Consider the following 14943-nt stretch of genomic DNA (forward strand, 5'->3'; position numbering starts at 1 on the left):
GAAGCTCGTATTGATTACAGGAGAACAGTTTTACTGTGTACCATTTTTGAGAGGTGTTCCTTTTTATTGCTACACCACATTTACACGCCACACTTTCTTCCTGCCACATTTGCTTCCGTTTATGTTGCTTAGCATGCGTGATCATCATAAAAAGATAAACTGACAAAGATGACAAAATGAGGAAGTTGTGGTTGAATGTTAAACTCCTTCAAGACTGAATATCAGTTTTTCCACATTTATGGATGCCAAAAGTGAGATGTTTAACAGCTCATGTAAAAGAAGGTTTATTGTGACAGACAAAATGCAAGAGGAACAGACTGGAACATCAGCAAAACTGTCTGGCCGGCCAAAGTATCAGGGCCTCTTTTTTTTCACCAGCCGAGAGACTTGTGTCAACAGACAGAGACCTGCCGACCAACCTCGCACAATCCTGCAAACCAGCTGCAGTTGGAATGTTTGCATACAGTGGCAGTGTAAACATCTGTTTTTACAGAATGGGTCCTTACAGTGCCGAGGACAACTTCAAACAACTTTTTGGCCAATTACAAACATGCATGTACAGCAAACTACAGTATACGTGTGCAAGAAAAGTACCCCTGCAGAGGGGAAAAGAACCTGTGGAGAACATTCAAAGCTGGAGTCATTATGACATTGAGGAAAGAGAAGAAATAAATAAATAAGCATGGGACATTACTTCTAAATCTCATGCGTAGAAATTACCTGGCAAAAAATTGATATTTCCTGTTCCTGCTATGAGAATTGCTATACTAAGCAATTCCTTTTTTTTGGCTATGCATAAACATTTCAAGTTTCTTTGGTGTAAAAGCAGCTTATTACTCAGAAGTTGCCAGACAAAAATAACTAATGAGTGTGAAACAGGTCCTTATTGTTCACAAACCGACAGCCATCTCCCCCAGGACCTCCTATATTTGCTAAGGAAATAAATCTTGACAGACTTGCAGGATAAGCCAACGATAAACAGAGAAAAAAGTGCAAAAACAAAGACAGCTTTCTATTTTGACCTTGCTATACCCATATGTACAGTACCTATATTGTTTCAAACACCCTTGCTTCAGTAATTGAAACCTCAAGATGTATTTTCTTCTCAACAATCATTTTCTTCATCAAATTGTTTTAAATAGTAAAACGCTTTAAATAGCACAGTCAGAAAATATAAAGCTCTCAGTATCAGCATAAAAGACCCTAATAAATATCCACAATTTTCCAAAGGATTGTTTTTTTCCTGCATCAGGGTTCAGAGTTCATGTTTGTGATAAAAAGTTGAACATCTTGTCCTCAATCAGACTAATCGACTTGTCTGTGAGCATTTCTTCACTGCTGACAGATTTATACCCAAAAAGCTTCAGTGTTGGCCCACAAACTTTCTGTACAACCTGGGCTATTTTGAATGGTAAACTGAACCTCCATTTCTCTACTTGTTCTGAGGAGTTTTTCTGAGTTGAGTAGACACCACTGGCCTTCTTAGAGGCTTGGATGTTCCTCAGGATCCAGGATTTCGCTTGTGGAGTGAACGGGATTCCAGTAAACTTGTACATCTCCGTGGCCTTCCTCATGGGGAACCGAGCAATGTCCTCATACCGAACGAGCATGTATCGCTTGCGAAGCCACGGTGGCCGTCTCAGGCCGATCTCAGCGGACATCCTAATGTTGTCGCAGTTCCCTTTCAGCTTTCTGACTTCATCGTCATCAATGGGCACATCCCCATCCATAGCCCACTGTTTCCAGTTCTTGTACTTGGCTTCAAAGGCCACCATGCGGGAGGCTAATACAGCCCGGGGATCCCGAACCAGCTGAATGAACTTTATGTCAAGGCGTGGGTCCTCAGCCAGAGGACGGAGGGTCTCCAGCTGGCGCACCCTCACTGACTTGATGGTCCTGTGCTCCTTTTGGAGGCAGGACTCAGATGCCATGGTCAGGTTCAGGGGCCCACAGCGCCTGGTCCTGCAGTGATAAGGCTCAAAGACTCCTTTGATGGGAGGGCTGCAGACCGAGTCCTCACAAAGAGAGATGCTAGACTCTCTGCGGAAGAGGGCAGGGGTGATGTGGTCCACAGGGGGGGGTTCGATGAAGCTCTCCAACAGGGAGAAGTCACACAGGAAGAGCTGCTGGAGCACGTCACGGTATGCCTTCGCTGCCACTGTGGCATTGGTGCCACCAGTTTCCAGTGTCAGCATCTTCTCGACGTGCCACAACGGCTCGAACAGGTAAAACATGTTGTCACCCTGCTGGTTGAAAAACTCGCCCACAAACGAGGAGCCCGTCCTGGTTGTGGCCAACAGGAGGATGTGTTTCCTGCCCCTCCTCACCACCCCCTGGTGCTCACTGAAGTTCTCCAGGCGCCGCTTCATCAACGTGAAGGCAGAGTCCATCTTGCTGATTGAGGTTAAGGAACCATTGTGCTTCAGCAGTATGTGGGAGAAACCACTGGGCGGTAGAGGGGTCTGGGGGGTCTGCATTAAGGAGAGCTTATCTGAAACCCTGGAGGATGAGAGGAACCACTGAGTTAAAAGTTGACAGAAAGAAGTCAAAGGCGTGTTATTCAGCTCAACACTTTTTGCAGTAATTTTCTGTTGGCAAGAGGGGAAGAGAAAATCACAAAAGCACCCCATTCATCACTGAAATGGACTTACCTTGAGATAATGTTGTTTTCCTTCTCAATGATAACAAGTGTCACAAAGAAGACGATGTATATTGTGTATTTGATCCTCATTCTTGGATGTAGCTGTGCCTGGATGTGCTTTTACAGACTGCTTCTTAATAGGTTCTGCCAATCTTGCAAGTCTCCAGTCACCTTCTTAAAGAGCCTTCCAGTTATTTGTATTCCCCGATGTAGGCGATGTTTCATCCTATAAACAAAATGAACATCAACCTGTCAGTTACACATTTTGCACATTTGAGCGTGGCTGCGAGTAACTACTCCTGTCTCAATTCTTTATGACGAAATTCTTTAAGCTATTTATTTTAAGTACTCGTGGAAATGGGGAAGTTGACAGCTCATTGTTGCACTTCTTAAACTGCACTGTGATGCAGAGTCATCCCTCGTTTGTTCCTGTATTTGTTCAGCGTGCACATCACCACTGTATATTCTACAAAAACCAGTCATGGAGACATTAAATTCGACAAAAATATCATATCTGAAGAAGGTAAGAATAGAAAATAACTGAGTGTGTTGTACTGGATTCTAAGCCAGTTCTTCCCACGAGGAAGTCCTTGTTATCTCTAAGTGCACCAGTGCATTTCAGGAACATGCCCACCCACCATGCAAGACTGAAGGCTGGTGCACAATGAAAAACAGTGTTTACGAGTCCGTCTTTACAGAAGTTATTTAAAGAATGGGGAGAGACAACTGCAATCAAGCACAATTTTGTAATTAAACCGTAATTCCACTACCGTAAGGCTGCCTGCCTGCGTTCGAATGACAATCCCAACCTCCCACTGATAGGTAGCAGTGCACCCTGTGGTCCAAACTGCCAGCTGCTCTTCCATGTCAACACTGGGAGGAGATCTTTTCAACAGAGGCCTTCAGTGACATAGGTTACTGGTACAGTAGACCATCTGGTGGCGGGCTAATGGCTTGCTGCTTCCTCATAATATACTTTTGTGCTTCTAAAACACTGACTGAGCAGGACACATGTCCAAACACTGAGAGGTATAACTGCACAGGGCTGAAATTGAAGGGGAAAGCCTGCTTGTCACTGAGCTATAAATTGCAGAGCTCTGAGCCTGCAGGCCATTCAGTACATCTGTTGGTCTATAGAGGGCATTCACAGAAGATAAGAGTGGATTTAATGATAATGATGCACATTCCTAAAAGATTGATATTACTTAACTTCTAAGATAATTGTAGCTTGGCTCAGATCCCTGACTAATCTTTGGATTTTAACATAATCCTGCTTTGCCTCGTCTGTTGGTGAAAGGGTCAATAACACAGCAAGAGCAAAAGAGACACCCTGAGGAAATTGGCATGTGTGCTCGCAAAAATGCCGGGGGTTAACAGTTGGGGTGTACAGTGGCTCTTTTTACAACCTGAATCAGACGTCTGGGTTTGTGAAAACATTTGATTATTGGATCTGTCAGGTGCTACACACAGTATCCTGAGTGTGCCCGAGATCTTTAATGGATCACTGTTAAACGTTTGCAGCTCTAGCCTCAGGGGCCGACACATTAGCAAAACTGCTGCTATTAATCAGCAGAGCCACAAGCAACAGACCAGCCTTTTGACTCACTACAGTCAGGTAGTCATGTCACGAAACATGCAGCGCTGCGGAGGAAAGCGAGAAGCCTGATACATGACCCGGTCTGGAGGTCCAGTTCTCACATCCTGTCGCGACTTCTGTCCAGTTCCGAGCACAGAAGCAGCAGGCCAAGAAGAGTGCAGTCTCAACACAGGGAATGGTTGGACACTGGCTGTGAAATTCTCCCGAGAAGGGAACGGGAAGTTTTACAGCTCCAATAGAGAGCTCTGTTGACGTGGAACGACGTGTAATGAAAAGGTGAACGGCCCGTGCACTGAGAAACGTTTTTCAGCTGGAGGAAAAATCGGCTCTGTCTTGCACCACCCTGCCGCATGCCACAACCACAAAGGTCTCTTTACACAGGAGTGACTCTAAACCTCCTTTGGGCTGAGATCGCAGAACATAAACTCCCAGGTCACTCACACGTCACAGGGGTCAGTGACTAAGCCCCTGGATGTTACAAGCCATGTAGAAGTGGTTAGATATTCGGCTGCACCAAAGGAAATTACTGAGTCCTTAAGCCGTTAGTGGTCGTTCAACAAAAACTGTCACAGTTTGTCTGAAAAACTAACAAAAGATTTGAGTAAATCTGTTGTTGTACTAAAGCAGTAGTTATTGTTCTACTGCGGCCGCACCAAAAAAGCGATGTGGCCTAACGAGTAAGACGCAGGACTGAGCATGTATTTAAGCAGTTTTAGCTCTTTCCATATGCGATTTAAAATAAACAATTCATCAAGAAAATAAGTGTGTCTGAGGTTCTGTCATTTGTGTGGTAAATTAGATGTACACCAATTATCTCAGCTTATTGCATCTGCTGTGTGAAACAAAAAAAAAAGAAAGAAGCACACACACACACGAGCAGACATTCTTGAATATTCACAAACCACTGAGGCATATGACACTTTTGATCATCTGCTCATAACAAAACCGCCACTGTACCATTTATCATCTCGCTGCAAATTCTTCTAATTGCCGCCTTTTATTTGATGTCGAATCGTATGTGAAGACAAATTAAAAACACCACTCAGCCCACTTTGTCTGAGATATTGCCAGTGTATGTTATACCGTTTATGTCACATGCCTATCCTGTTTTTCATTCAAGGCCATCAGATAAAGGAGTCCACTCTGAAACACAGCATGTAGGCGTGATAATTGCAGGATGATGTGTCTCGAGAAACAAAAATAACAGGCTGGAAACTACCAAACCTTAGAATGAGATTGGGCGATGGTAGAAATGTGTCAACTGTCATTTTCTGACCCAGGTTATACTGTGAGATCTATCTTTGTAATGTTTGTTTGTTATGAAGAGCAGCGTTACAGCCTAAATAACTGAATGAAACACTGTACTGTACATTTGTGCTAAGCTACATTTATTTTATTTGATAGCTAATGTCACTATAGTGCAAATTAAAATGTCACATGGCCTATAAAGCACATCATATAAAAAAGGATGCATTGTTATGGATTAAACCATTTTTGTTTTAATTCATGAGAAGATAATTTTCTAAATGTACTGCAATTTACAGACATGATTGGGGACACTTACAGTGCATTACTTTCTATCTATATGTAATTTATTATTTCAAGAGTACCTTAGCCACATACCAAATTATAACAATGGGATGTGTTCAACCATAAGCCTGTGTGAGTAATGTAGTACATTACATTAGCTAGGAAACAAAAAAGTAACTGTTAAAAAAATGCTCACAGTTCATGTATTGATAATGAATAAAAGTGATCTTCTTCATGTGTACTTCCTCTTGTCTCTTGAAGCAGTGGCTTCCAAAAGTAACGGAAAGTATTCAAGTTACATTACTTAATTATAGTGATACTTGGATTAGGTATCAGAATACATTTTAAAAGTAACCCTCCCAATCCTGTCAGTCAATTTGTTTGGAGAGTTTGTGGTCAGTTTGACTGCTGGTATAGTGAGAGTTACTAGACTCAGAGGTAAATTTAAAATAGTTGCTCTCTCCATGGTTACTGGCAGTTTAATGAGTATGTTCACACTTAGAAAGGCGGGCTGAACTTTGTCAAGGTCCATGAAAAATACTCATATACTGTGTTTGTTTACCACCTAAAAGCCTTTAATCAAATGGCACACGCTTATAATAAACTATGAATAAAATGCAGGGCCAGCTTGACATTTTATCAGAAGAGAGGGCTGAGCTGTATCAGTCAGGGTGTTGGAGGAGTAGAACAGTGTGGCATGCAGGCAACAGGTCGGATTAATCTCAAGAGTGTGGCCGAGATTCATGCTTGTTGGTTTTAATCTGTTTTGGGACAATGTGGTGATTTTTGCACTTGGAGGGGGGGGCATGCAGCACATTTGTACCTAAAAGGTGTTGGCATGCAACTTTGTAACTGCTGATTCATAATCAGGTTGAATTGAAAGATTAATGGTCGGAACCCCCCCAGCTCCTGGTAATGCCACAGCAGTTAGTCTCTGGAGAGCATGCGCTGCAATTTTAAAGGTCAAAAGGACGAATTGGACAAACAAGTCATGCTCTCTTAATAAAAAGAAGGAAAAAGAGCCCCATGATAAAAGTCACTGTCCTTCTCATTTAAGTGTTACGGACTTTTCTCGGGTGTTGAAGGAGCTTAACAGTCCTCTCATGTGATTTGATTAGTTTTCTAAGTTTTTTTTTTGTTTTGTTTTTTTTGGTTAATTATATAAGGAACAGCTCGTCCGCTCTCCATACCCACCATCACGCTGAGCTGCGCTGTCTTGAAGTCCGCTTCTGTTCATCCGTCAGCAGCCTTTCCCTCAAAGAGCGACTCCGGACACAAATTAATTCCATCACATCCCGAGGAGAAACTTCACGCGCGCAGCAGGAAGAAAAAAAACGCAGCCCGATGCGCGAAGAGTAGGTCGACTGCTTTCAGTGAGTAAGAGCCGCGGAGGAGATGGGATCATGTTTGGGGAGGCTGCTGCTGCTGCTGCAGGTCAGGGCTGCTCAGTGGACTGAATGATAAGTCTGTGCAACAGTTGCGACTCAGTGAATCACATGGCAAAGTTTGGTCCAAAGGAGCGGAGCTTCAGGCAGGGAGGCGCACAGTCACCCCCTCCCCCCCACAGACCCCTTGTTTCTACTGTAATAACATATATATCATACAGTGAAACCACATGATAAACAATGTCAGGGTGAATAACGAGGTGTTGGCCTGATACTGTTGTTATGTTGCTGTTATTTAGGTCCACTCTGTTTTTAGTGGTGGATGTCGCAGCCAAAAGAAGAGGTAAGCGCTCCACCTAGTGGAGAAAACGCAATGTGCACCCTGACTTGTGTTGTGGGTGAGTAGATGGGATAACTGCAAAACATTTACAGATGTTGAAGTTTAGTTTAATTATTGTTTAGCACGTTAAGTTTTGTCTGGTCACGATTTTGTTTTGTTTGGGAATTTTGGTAACACTGTGGGCACCCAAGGTTGTATAGATAGAAGGATAGGTGTAGGACCACAATGCACCTGGGTGGGCCTGTGTTTGCTGTATTTTTCATTTTTTTCCTGTGCAGGAGAACTATGAAAGATTCCCCTGTCATTTGTTTGCTTACTTTCTTTTTGGAAAATTAAACCATGAAAACCAGAGGAACTTCGAATACACATTTGACTTATTTTACCTGCATAGAATACAAGCCCATGGTGCAGCAGTGGCTTTTTAAATAGCTTTTTTATCATATGATCTAGATTTTTATATATACAAAATGGCCACTACAACTGATTCTGCCTACAACATGATTTTCCGGGTAAATCCAAATAAAAATATAAGTAATTTACTCAAGAAGTGTTGTTGTTATTGTACTTTCGAGAGGAAATAGAGCCTACTATTTTACTCCATTAAATGTATGTGATTTGTTATTTTTTTAATTTGCAGGTTAAGAAGCCTATAAGACATGAAATTATTCCTTAAAATATATATTTTTGCAATATGTTAAGTGTTTAAAATTGTCTGAAAAAAAAGTATATATGTATATACATACACAACATAAACATATAACATGGTGTACAAGTAAATGTCTGAAAGAGGCTAGTTTGATATAAACCCGCCTACTTTTTATTTTCCTTTAACGTTTAGTACCCTTTGTGAATTAAACGTATACTTTTAAATGCAGGGTGTTGTAGTACTTTTTACATGTACATTTATTTATTTCATTTGTGTAATTTCATTTATGTAAAAAAAATATTTTTTAAACCCGTCCTGAATGCTTCTTCCACCACCACTGATTAAAGTTTTACTGGATTATGAAAGGCGACCCGATAATGAACTACAATTCCCAGCATACCCGTCGCGTAATGATGACGCACGTATAGAGAATTTTCACGAAGGTTGCAAAACAATTGCGTCAGGAACTTGCGCACTTGTTTCTGGAAAGGTGAAAGACGACCGTTTCTCTCTTGGTATGTAACCTAACGTCAGTTTACTTCTACATTTCTATCATTTATGATGAATTAAACAGTTTATTGTTAAAGTTAATTCACTAAAAGCGTCTAAACATTGTGTACATGTAGTCCGCGAAGAGTTTATAGCGTAAGTCTGTAATGTAACATCGTGCTAGCTAACGTTAACATTAGCTAGCTTAGTTGACTAGCAAGACATGATAAAGTTTGTTTTCTTCACTAAATGGTCAGTGTAATCGTGACAGTACTATAGCATTATGCCTCTCATTGTAATAGATAGAAGCTGGCGTTATTTGTTCAAACATTGTGTGACGTTATTGTCAGATGCTGTACAATGACGCTCTGTTCATCCCTCAGACTGATACAGGATAATATACTGCAAACATGTTGGTGGCGAGGCTGACGTGCCTGAGGAGTCTTCCTCTCGCCGGGCTGCGACCTGTGCTGTCGCAGGGCTCCTCAGCCCTGAGAACACCCGCCCTGAAGGCCTGTCCACCGCTGCTCAGGCCCCAGCAGGTACTGTAAACACCGTCAGGCTGGCACTCATGGCTTTATGATTGCTGTATTCACCTTTAGGTTCAAAGAAATTCTCATCACTTGTGGGTCATGACAGCAGATATTGATATACAGATTAAAATACATTAGAAGATAGGCACTGAATGTAAATAATCTAGCCCCCAAAACATTGAATGTGATACATCATGCCTAAGATGCATGTTTGTTTTGTAATACTTCCAAATGTGTGTTTCCATGACATGTTTATTCTAAGCTAATGTATTAGATTGTGTGTCTTTTGTTCAAAAATGCAGGAACCAAATACCGTTTAACAGAATCAGACTAAATGCCAGACAATATGACACCTCAATTTTGTTATGTAAATGTTTTTTCTTAAGCTAGTCCAATGCCTCATATTTTATTGGCTGACTCATCAAGAGCTGTGGGTAGGGACCAAAGTAATACAGGTTAAGTAGCAATAGAGAAACCTACAGGGTAGAAAACTGCAGCCTACAAATATTCAGAATAAAAGGCTTTTCAAATGAGGGATTTTGTCAGTATTTCACAGGTTTAAAATCTGTTTAAAATCACAAATTGGATCCCTGCAGCAGCCTTCTTGTTCCATCAGTGCCCTTTCTAATTGAATCATATGAATAACATTCGTTCTAAGTCAAAGTTTCTGTCAACAAGACACATCTTGCTTGCACATAGCACACAGGATGACATAAATTCAGTCCAGTTTTGATTGATGATTCTGAGCATGAAATCCTATGTAATAAATCCACAATTGCTGGTTTGTGTTAAGTTTCTTTTTCTCCCACCAGGGTTTCTCCTCTAAGGCCAGATTTGGTTTCCGCCGTGGGAGGACAACAAAAGACCAGCTCAAAGAAGCAGCTTTTGAGCCAGCAACAGACACCGCCATTAAAAGTAATCACCATTACATCTACTAGTAGTTAAATACACATTTTAGAGCCTTTGGCAGATTTCTAAATTGCTGTGATTCCAAAATTTCCAAGCACAAACTCCAAACCTTTTACATGACAGTCAAGTCACTGTGTTGATCTATAACACTATTGAGTGTTTTGGTTTGTTACATAGTGCAAAAGAAATGTGTCTAAAATATTGTTGTGTACACAGTTGACAGCATGGGCAGAATGATTCTGGCTGGAGGTGCAGCAGTCGGGCTTGGAGCGCTCTGCTACTACGGATTTGGCATGTCCAATGAAATCGGTGCCATTGAGAAATCAGTGTAAGTTGCAGCCTTTTGATTTTTGTTTTAAAGCACATACACCACTGCATAAGCTACATATTCACCTGGCTTTTCCATCTCTGTCTAGGATCTGGCCTCAGTATGTGAAGGACAGGATCCACTCCACCTACATGTACTTTGCAGGCAGTGTCGGACTGACGGCTCTGTCAGCTGTAGCTGTGAGCAGGACCCCGGCACTTATGGGTCTGATGATGAGAGGATCCTGGCTGGTAAGCTTTATAAAAAAAAAAAAAAATATATATACCATATACATATATATATATACCATATACATATATACTGTTTAACTGAGTTCCCAGTCATCATGAAGCTGGTTAAGCAATAGCTGTATATCTATATACCTTTCAATGATTTAGCACATACTTGATATTTTTAGAGGTATTTAAAGGTTATTAATATAAATATCTGATGTTTGTTCTAACTCAGGCTATTGGAGCAACTTTTGCGGCTATGATTGGTGCCGGCATGCTGGTCAGGTCCATTTCATATGAGCACAGCCCGGTGCCCAAACACCTCGCTTGGATGTTCCATGCAGGTTTGTGCGAATCATCACTCTGTTACATTTTTCTTCTGAGTCCTGTTGTTTCTGTGATGTAGTTGCTGTGGGTGAACACTAGAGGGCGGTCATGTAAAGACTCAGAGTAATGATGGCCTTTGTATTTAAACCCATACAGTACATTTGTTTTGTTGTGAATGTGCTATTCAGTCATCGTCTTGCTATTTTGTTCAGGTGTGATGGGTGCTGTAATTGCTCCCCTCACCCTCCTGGGAGGGCCTCTGATGATAAGGGCCGCCTGGTACACAGCAGGCATCGTGGGAGGTCTGTCCACTGTGGCCATGTGTGCCCCAAGTGAGAAGTTCCTCAACATGGGTGGGCCACTGGCAGTCGGCTTTGGAGTTGTCTTCGCTTCCTCTATTGGTTAGTACAACACAGTGTCACCTCGTGAACTCTGCCTCACGTGCTCTACACAAACATGCAAACGGGTCCTGTCGGTGACTTCTTTCAGGTATAAATCAGATAGACCCTTCTAAATATGAATGTCACATTTATAACCAGTATTAGATCCACCAAGATGAGGGTTCATCCGCAGGATTATATTAAGAAGTGAGACAAGACACCATGTGACAAAACCTCTGGAAAGTTACCATGGTAACATGCCATTACAAAGTTGTCTAGCAGAAATTGCACTACCGTTGGTCTGTGCTGCTGTGTTTGCACCTTATGACACTTTAAATAGCAGCATTTTACCAAGTTAAATGTTTCAATGTGAACTTAATGAGAGCCTACAGCTAAATATCAGGTGTTTGGTGTTTTTTACCATAGCTATTTCCTTAAGCTCCCACATGAGAAAATTCACTTTGCCAGCTTATTTGTGCATGATTTTGTTGACATGACACAATAAGACATAACAATGAATAATGATGTACGTTGTTTTATAGAGTGCTTTTATAGACTCAACCCATAAAGTGTGAACATTATCAGCAGATAAATTAGGACGAAAATAATCATCAGTTGAAATTTTGGTGACAGCTGTGGAAAAAAATCTGACAGTCATGAACAAGTTTCATTTCTGTGATGGCTGGATTTATAAACACAGTGATGCTGTCAGGCAATTAAAATAATTCACAGACACATGTTCAAATACATTCATACATTTGTTGATAATTTAGGCAAAAGGAATAAGCGTTGTGTCAAGCACCTAAAAATATGGAAGAATTTATAGGAAGTTAGCTGATCCATTAGCTCTATACGAACATATTATAATGCCCTAAGTCTAAGAATAATATTCATAAATAAAAGCCACTCCTGTACTAGTCAGTCTCACAATTCTTTCCTCCTCAGGATCAATGTTCCTGCCACCAACCTCGGCGTTCGGTGCAGGCCTGTACTCAGTGGCCATCTATGGAGGCCTGGTCCTGTTCAGCATGTTCCTCCTGTACGACACGCAGAAGGTCATCAAGAGAGCAGAGACACACCCACTCTATGCTGCACAGAAATACGACCCCATCAACTCGTAAGTCTCAGGGTAATATTCGAATTTCTGCTGTTTGTTATGCACTTGCACCAAGGAATAGATTTCATGTTTTTTGGCTTCTAACAGGTGTATGGGGATTTACATGGACACACTGAACATCTTCATGAGACTGGTGATGATTCTGGCTGGCGGCGGCGGCGGCAGAAGGAAGTAAACAGACGTATTTTGGCTTCAGCTGTCTCGTTTTCCCCTCCACAGAGCTTCAACAAAATCGTGTTTTACTACTAGCAGCATACACCAGGTGTTATCGCTTAGTCTCATCTAACTGGTAAATAAACATGAAGGCTTTGTAAGTGTTCAAAGACGAGGATCGCACAGACAAATTGAGAGCTCTTACGTTGATGGTGGAAGTATATTGTTAATCCTGGGGGTTACAGACAGGTCACATCCGACTGTCTGCATTGTTTCGCCTGCCTCAGATGTCCTTCGTATTCTCTATGTTTTATATTTATTTTCACTTGGTGGGGTTTCTGTTTATGATGAGAATGAGAGTTAAAGAATATCATTTATATGGAACGGAAAAGCCACACCATAGACTGATCAATAAATGACTGTGCTGTATACACATGCTCCACTATACAAACAGATATTGCACTTCTGTGATGGGATAAAGAGGATGGAAATAGTTCATATATTTCTGGAAAAATACTCAGTAATTTCAACAATAAAAGTCACTTGTTAAACAAATCAAAAGTGATGTTTATTTTGTCAGATGTTGCTGTTGTGTCCTTTAAAAATGATCCTAAAATCCAGCAGAGGGTGAGCTGACATGTTCCTTGAAGACATTTTGACACCGTCACAGTAGAAACACCCTAAAATGATATCACAATGTCACGTCATTTGTAAAAGTCTATTTGAACAGATGCACAAACAGGACTTACACACATGCATTAATGTACCTGCAACTGACTACTTGATATTTGCACACACACAAAAAGGAGATTACCCCACATAGGCTTAAAGAAGAAAAAAGATAATTCTGTCTCGAATTTAGTTGAAACTATGTTGAAAATGTATTCAAAAGCATGAAACTGAAGCATCTAATACCTGTAGACAACCTGATCAAACGTAGAACGTTGAGCGTCACAGTGTTTGAAGAGAATGGAATGGAAGGAATGGACAATTCCTAAAATGGGATAATCCATTCATTTTCTTTTTATGGCAACAATAACTGTGTTTTAGGTGCATATTTCAAATAAACTCAATAATCTGTAAACTCATCAACATTAGAGCATCTTGAGCAGCACATCAGATTAATTGTGAGTAGTGTTTTAAATCAGGAAACTTCTCACTGCTGCTACTTAATCAGCCAAAACTCACATAAGGTATTTTACTATTTTGTCAGAGCAGGTCGGAGCAGAATATCAGGGACCAGCGGGGTCCACCTTGTATTTGCCTATAAACAGTCAGTATGTAGCAGCAGATGACAAAGGCTTAGCGTAGTAATCCTCTTGTCCACCATCTGGCCGCTCCTCTAAAATTAAACCTCCAAACCAGGGCACTTGCAACAGATGCTAACATCTGTAAATATGCAGGTGCTTCATTAAAGCACGTACACGTGGAGCCCACAGCTGCCGGGCAGCGTTTCAGTCTCTCAGATCATGTTCACGTTTAGGACACATATGATTCACGTATACTGCGTATCGCAAAAGCCCTGCGGATGGGAGGGATAAAGAGGGCAATAATGGATGAGATTGGGGAAAGCTTCAGCATGTGGAGATCTGGCATTACTGGGGATAAAAGTTCCTCTCTGTCAGTCATTTTCAGAATCAGATTGATGACCAATATTTGGTCAGCGTCCAAGGTTTTTTTACTGCTCAACGTAGGCTTTGACATGGTTTGTCTCACTGTGTGAGAGAGAGAGAACATAAACAAATTCAGAAGAAGATGAATCCATGCACGTCTTTTCTTCTTATGATTATAGCGTCAGCACTTTCATCCACAATACCTTAAAACTTCTGACCCCAGGAGCTCTTGCTCTTACATAATGACACAGAGACTTAGGTTTCACATCAGCCTAAGCCCTGGACGGTACAGTTCTTTCAGGTCATGTTTGAATTGATTTTTTTGGCCGTGCGTGCAACACCGACACGATGGCCTGTTGGTCATTCCACCGCTTTGATCCAAACAGAACCATCTCAGTAACTAATGGATGGATTGGCCGTGGCTCATGACCTAATGACCCTTGAAATCTCCTCACCACAAGAAGCTGACATTTATGAGTTTTGGGGACACTGTATTAACAATAAACAAAACAGAATATGATAATTTGCTCATCCTTTTTGACATTTTCTCAATTGAAAACAAAACAAAGACAGTATAATTGTTATGACTTCATCAGGGGCCTACCAACACACTGTAAGGCCTCGAACAGACGTTGTGGTAATGATATATTTGAGTTAATTTGAGTGCTAAAAATTCTATAAACACTGTTTAGCCAGTCATTTACAAGTTTATGTTAACACCTTTTAATTATCATAGGCTACAT

At 41.3% G+C, this 14943-nt stretch overlaps 3 protein-coding genes across 4 annotated transcripts in view; 2 read left to right on the forward strand and 1 right to left on the reverse strand.

Moving 5' to 3' along the window:
• Positions 1–14943, forward strand: part of LOC119009604 (cadherin-related family member 1) — a 110337-nt gene that overhangs the window by 78088 nt on the left and 17306 nt on the right. The gene's annotated exons all lie outside the window — the stretch shown is intronic.
• LOC119009606 (carbohydrate sulfotransferase 3-like) lies at positions 269–8345 on the reverse strand. Its single transcript, XM_037081026.1, has 3 exons — positions 6963–8345; positions 2652–2867; positions 269–2499 (listed from the first exon to the last, which is right to left on the reverse strand). The coding sequence occupies exons 2-3, from the start codon at positions 2729–2731 to the stop codon at positions 1263–1265; spliced, it is 1317 nt and encodes a 438-aa protein (XP_036936921.1). The 5' UTR covers positions 2732–2867; positions 6963–8345; the 3' UTR covers positions 269–1262.
• ghitm (growth hormone inducible transmembrane protein) lies at positions 8517–13142 on the forward strand. The gene is made up of 9 exons (XM_037081027.1): positions 8517–8654; positions 9012–9170; positions 9974–10076; positions 10287–10398; positions 10487–10628; positions 10846–10954; positions 11150–11338; positions 12263–12434; positions 12522–13142. Exons 2-9 carry the CDS (start codon positions 9039–9041, stop codon positions 12607–12609), a joined length of 1047 nt encoding a protein of 348 aa, XP_036936922.1. The 5' UTR covers positions 8517–8654; positions 9012–9038; the 3' UTR covers positions 12610–13142.

This window comes from Acanthopagrus latus, chromosome 20, assembly GCF_904848185.1.
Source record: "Acanthopagrus latus isolate v.2019 chromosome 20, fAcaLat1.1, whole genome shotgun sequence".
Lineage (NCBI taxonomy): Eukaryota > Metazoa > Chordata > Actinopteri > Spariformes > Sparidae > Acanthopagrus > Acanthopagrus latus.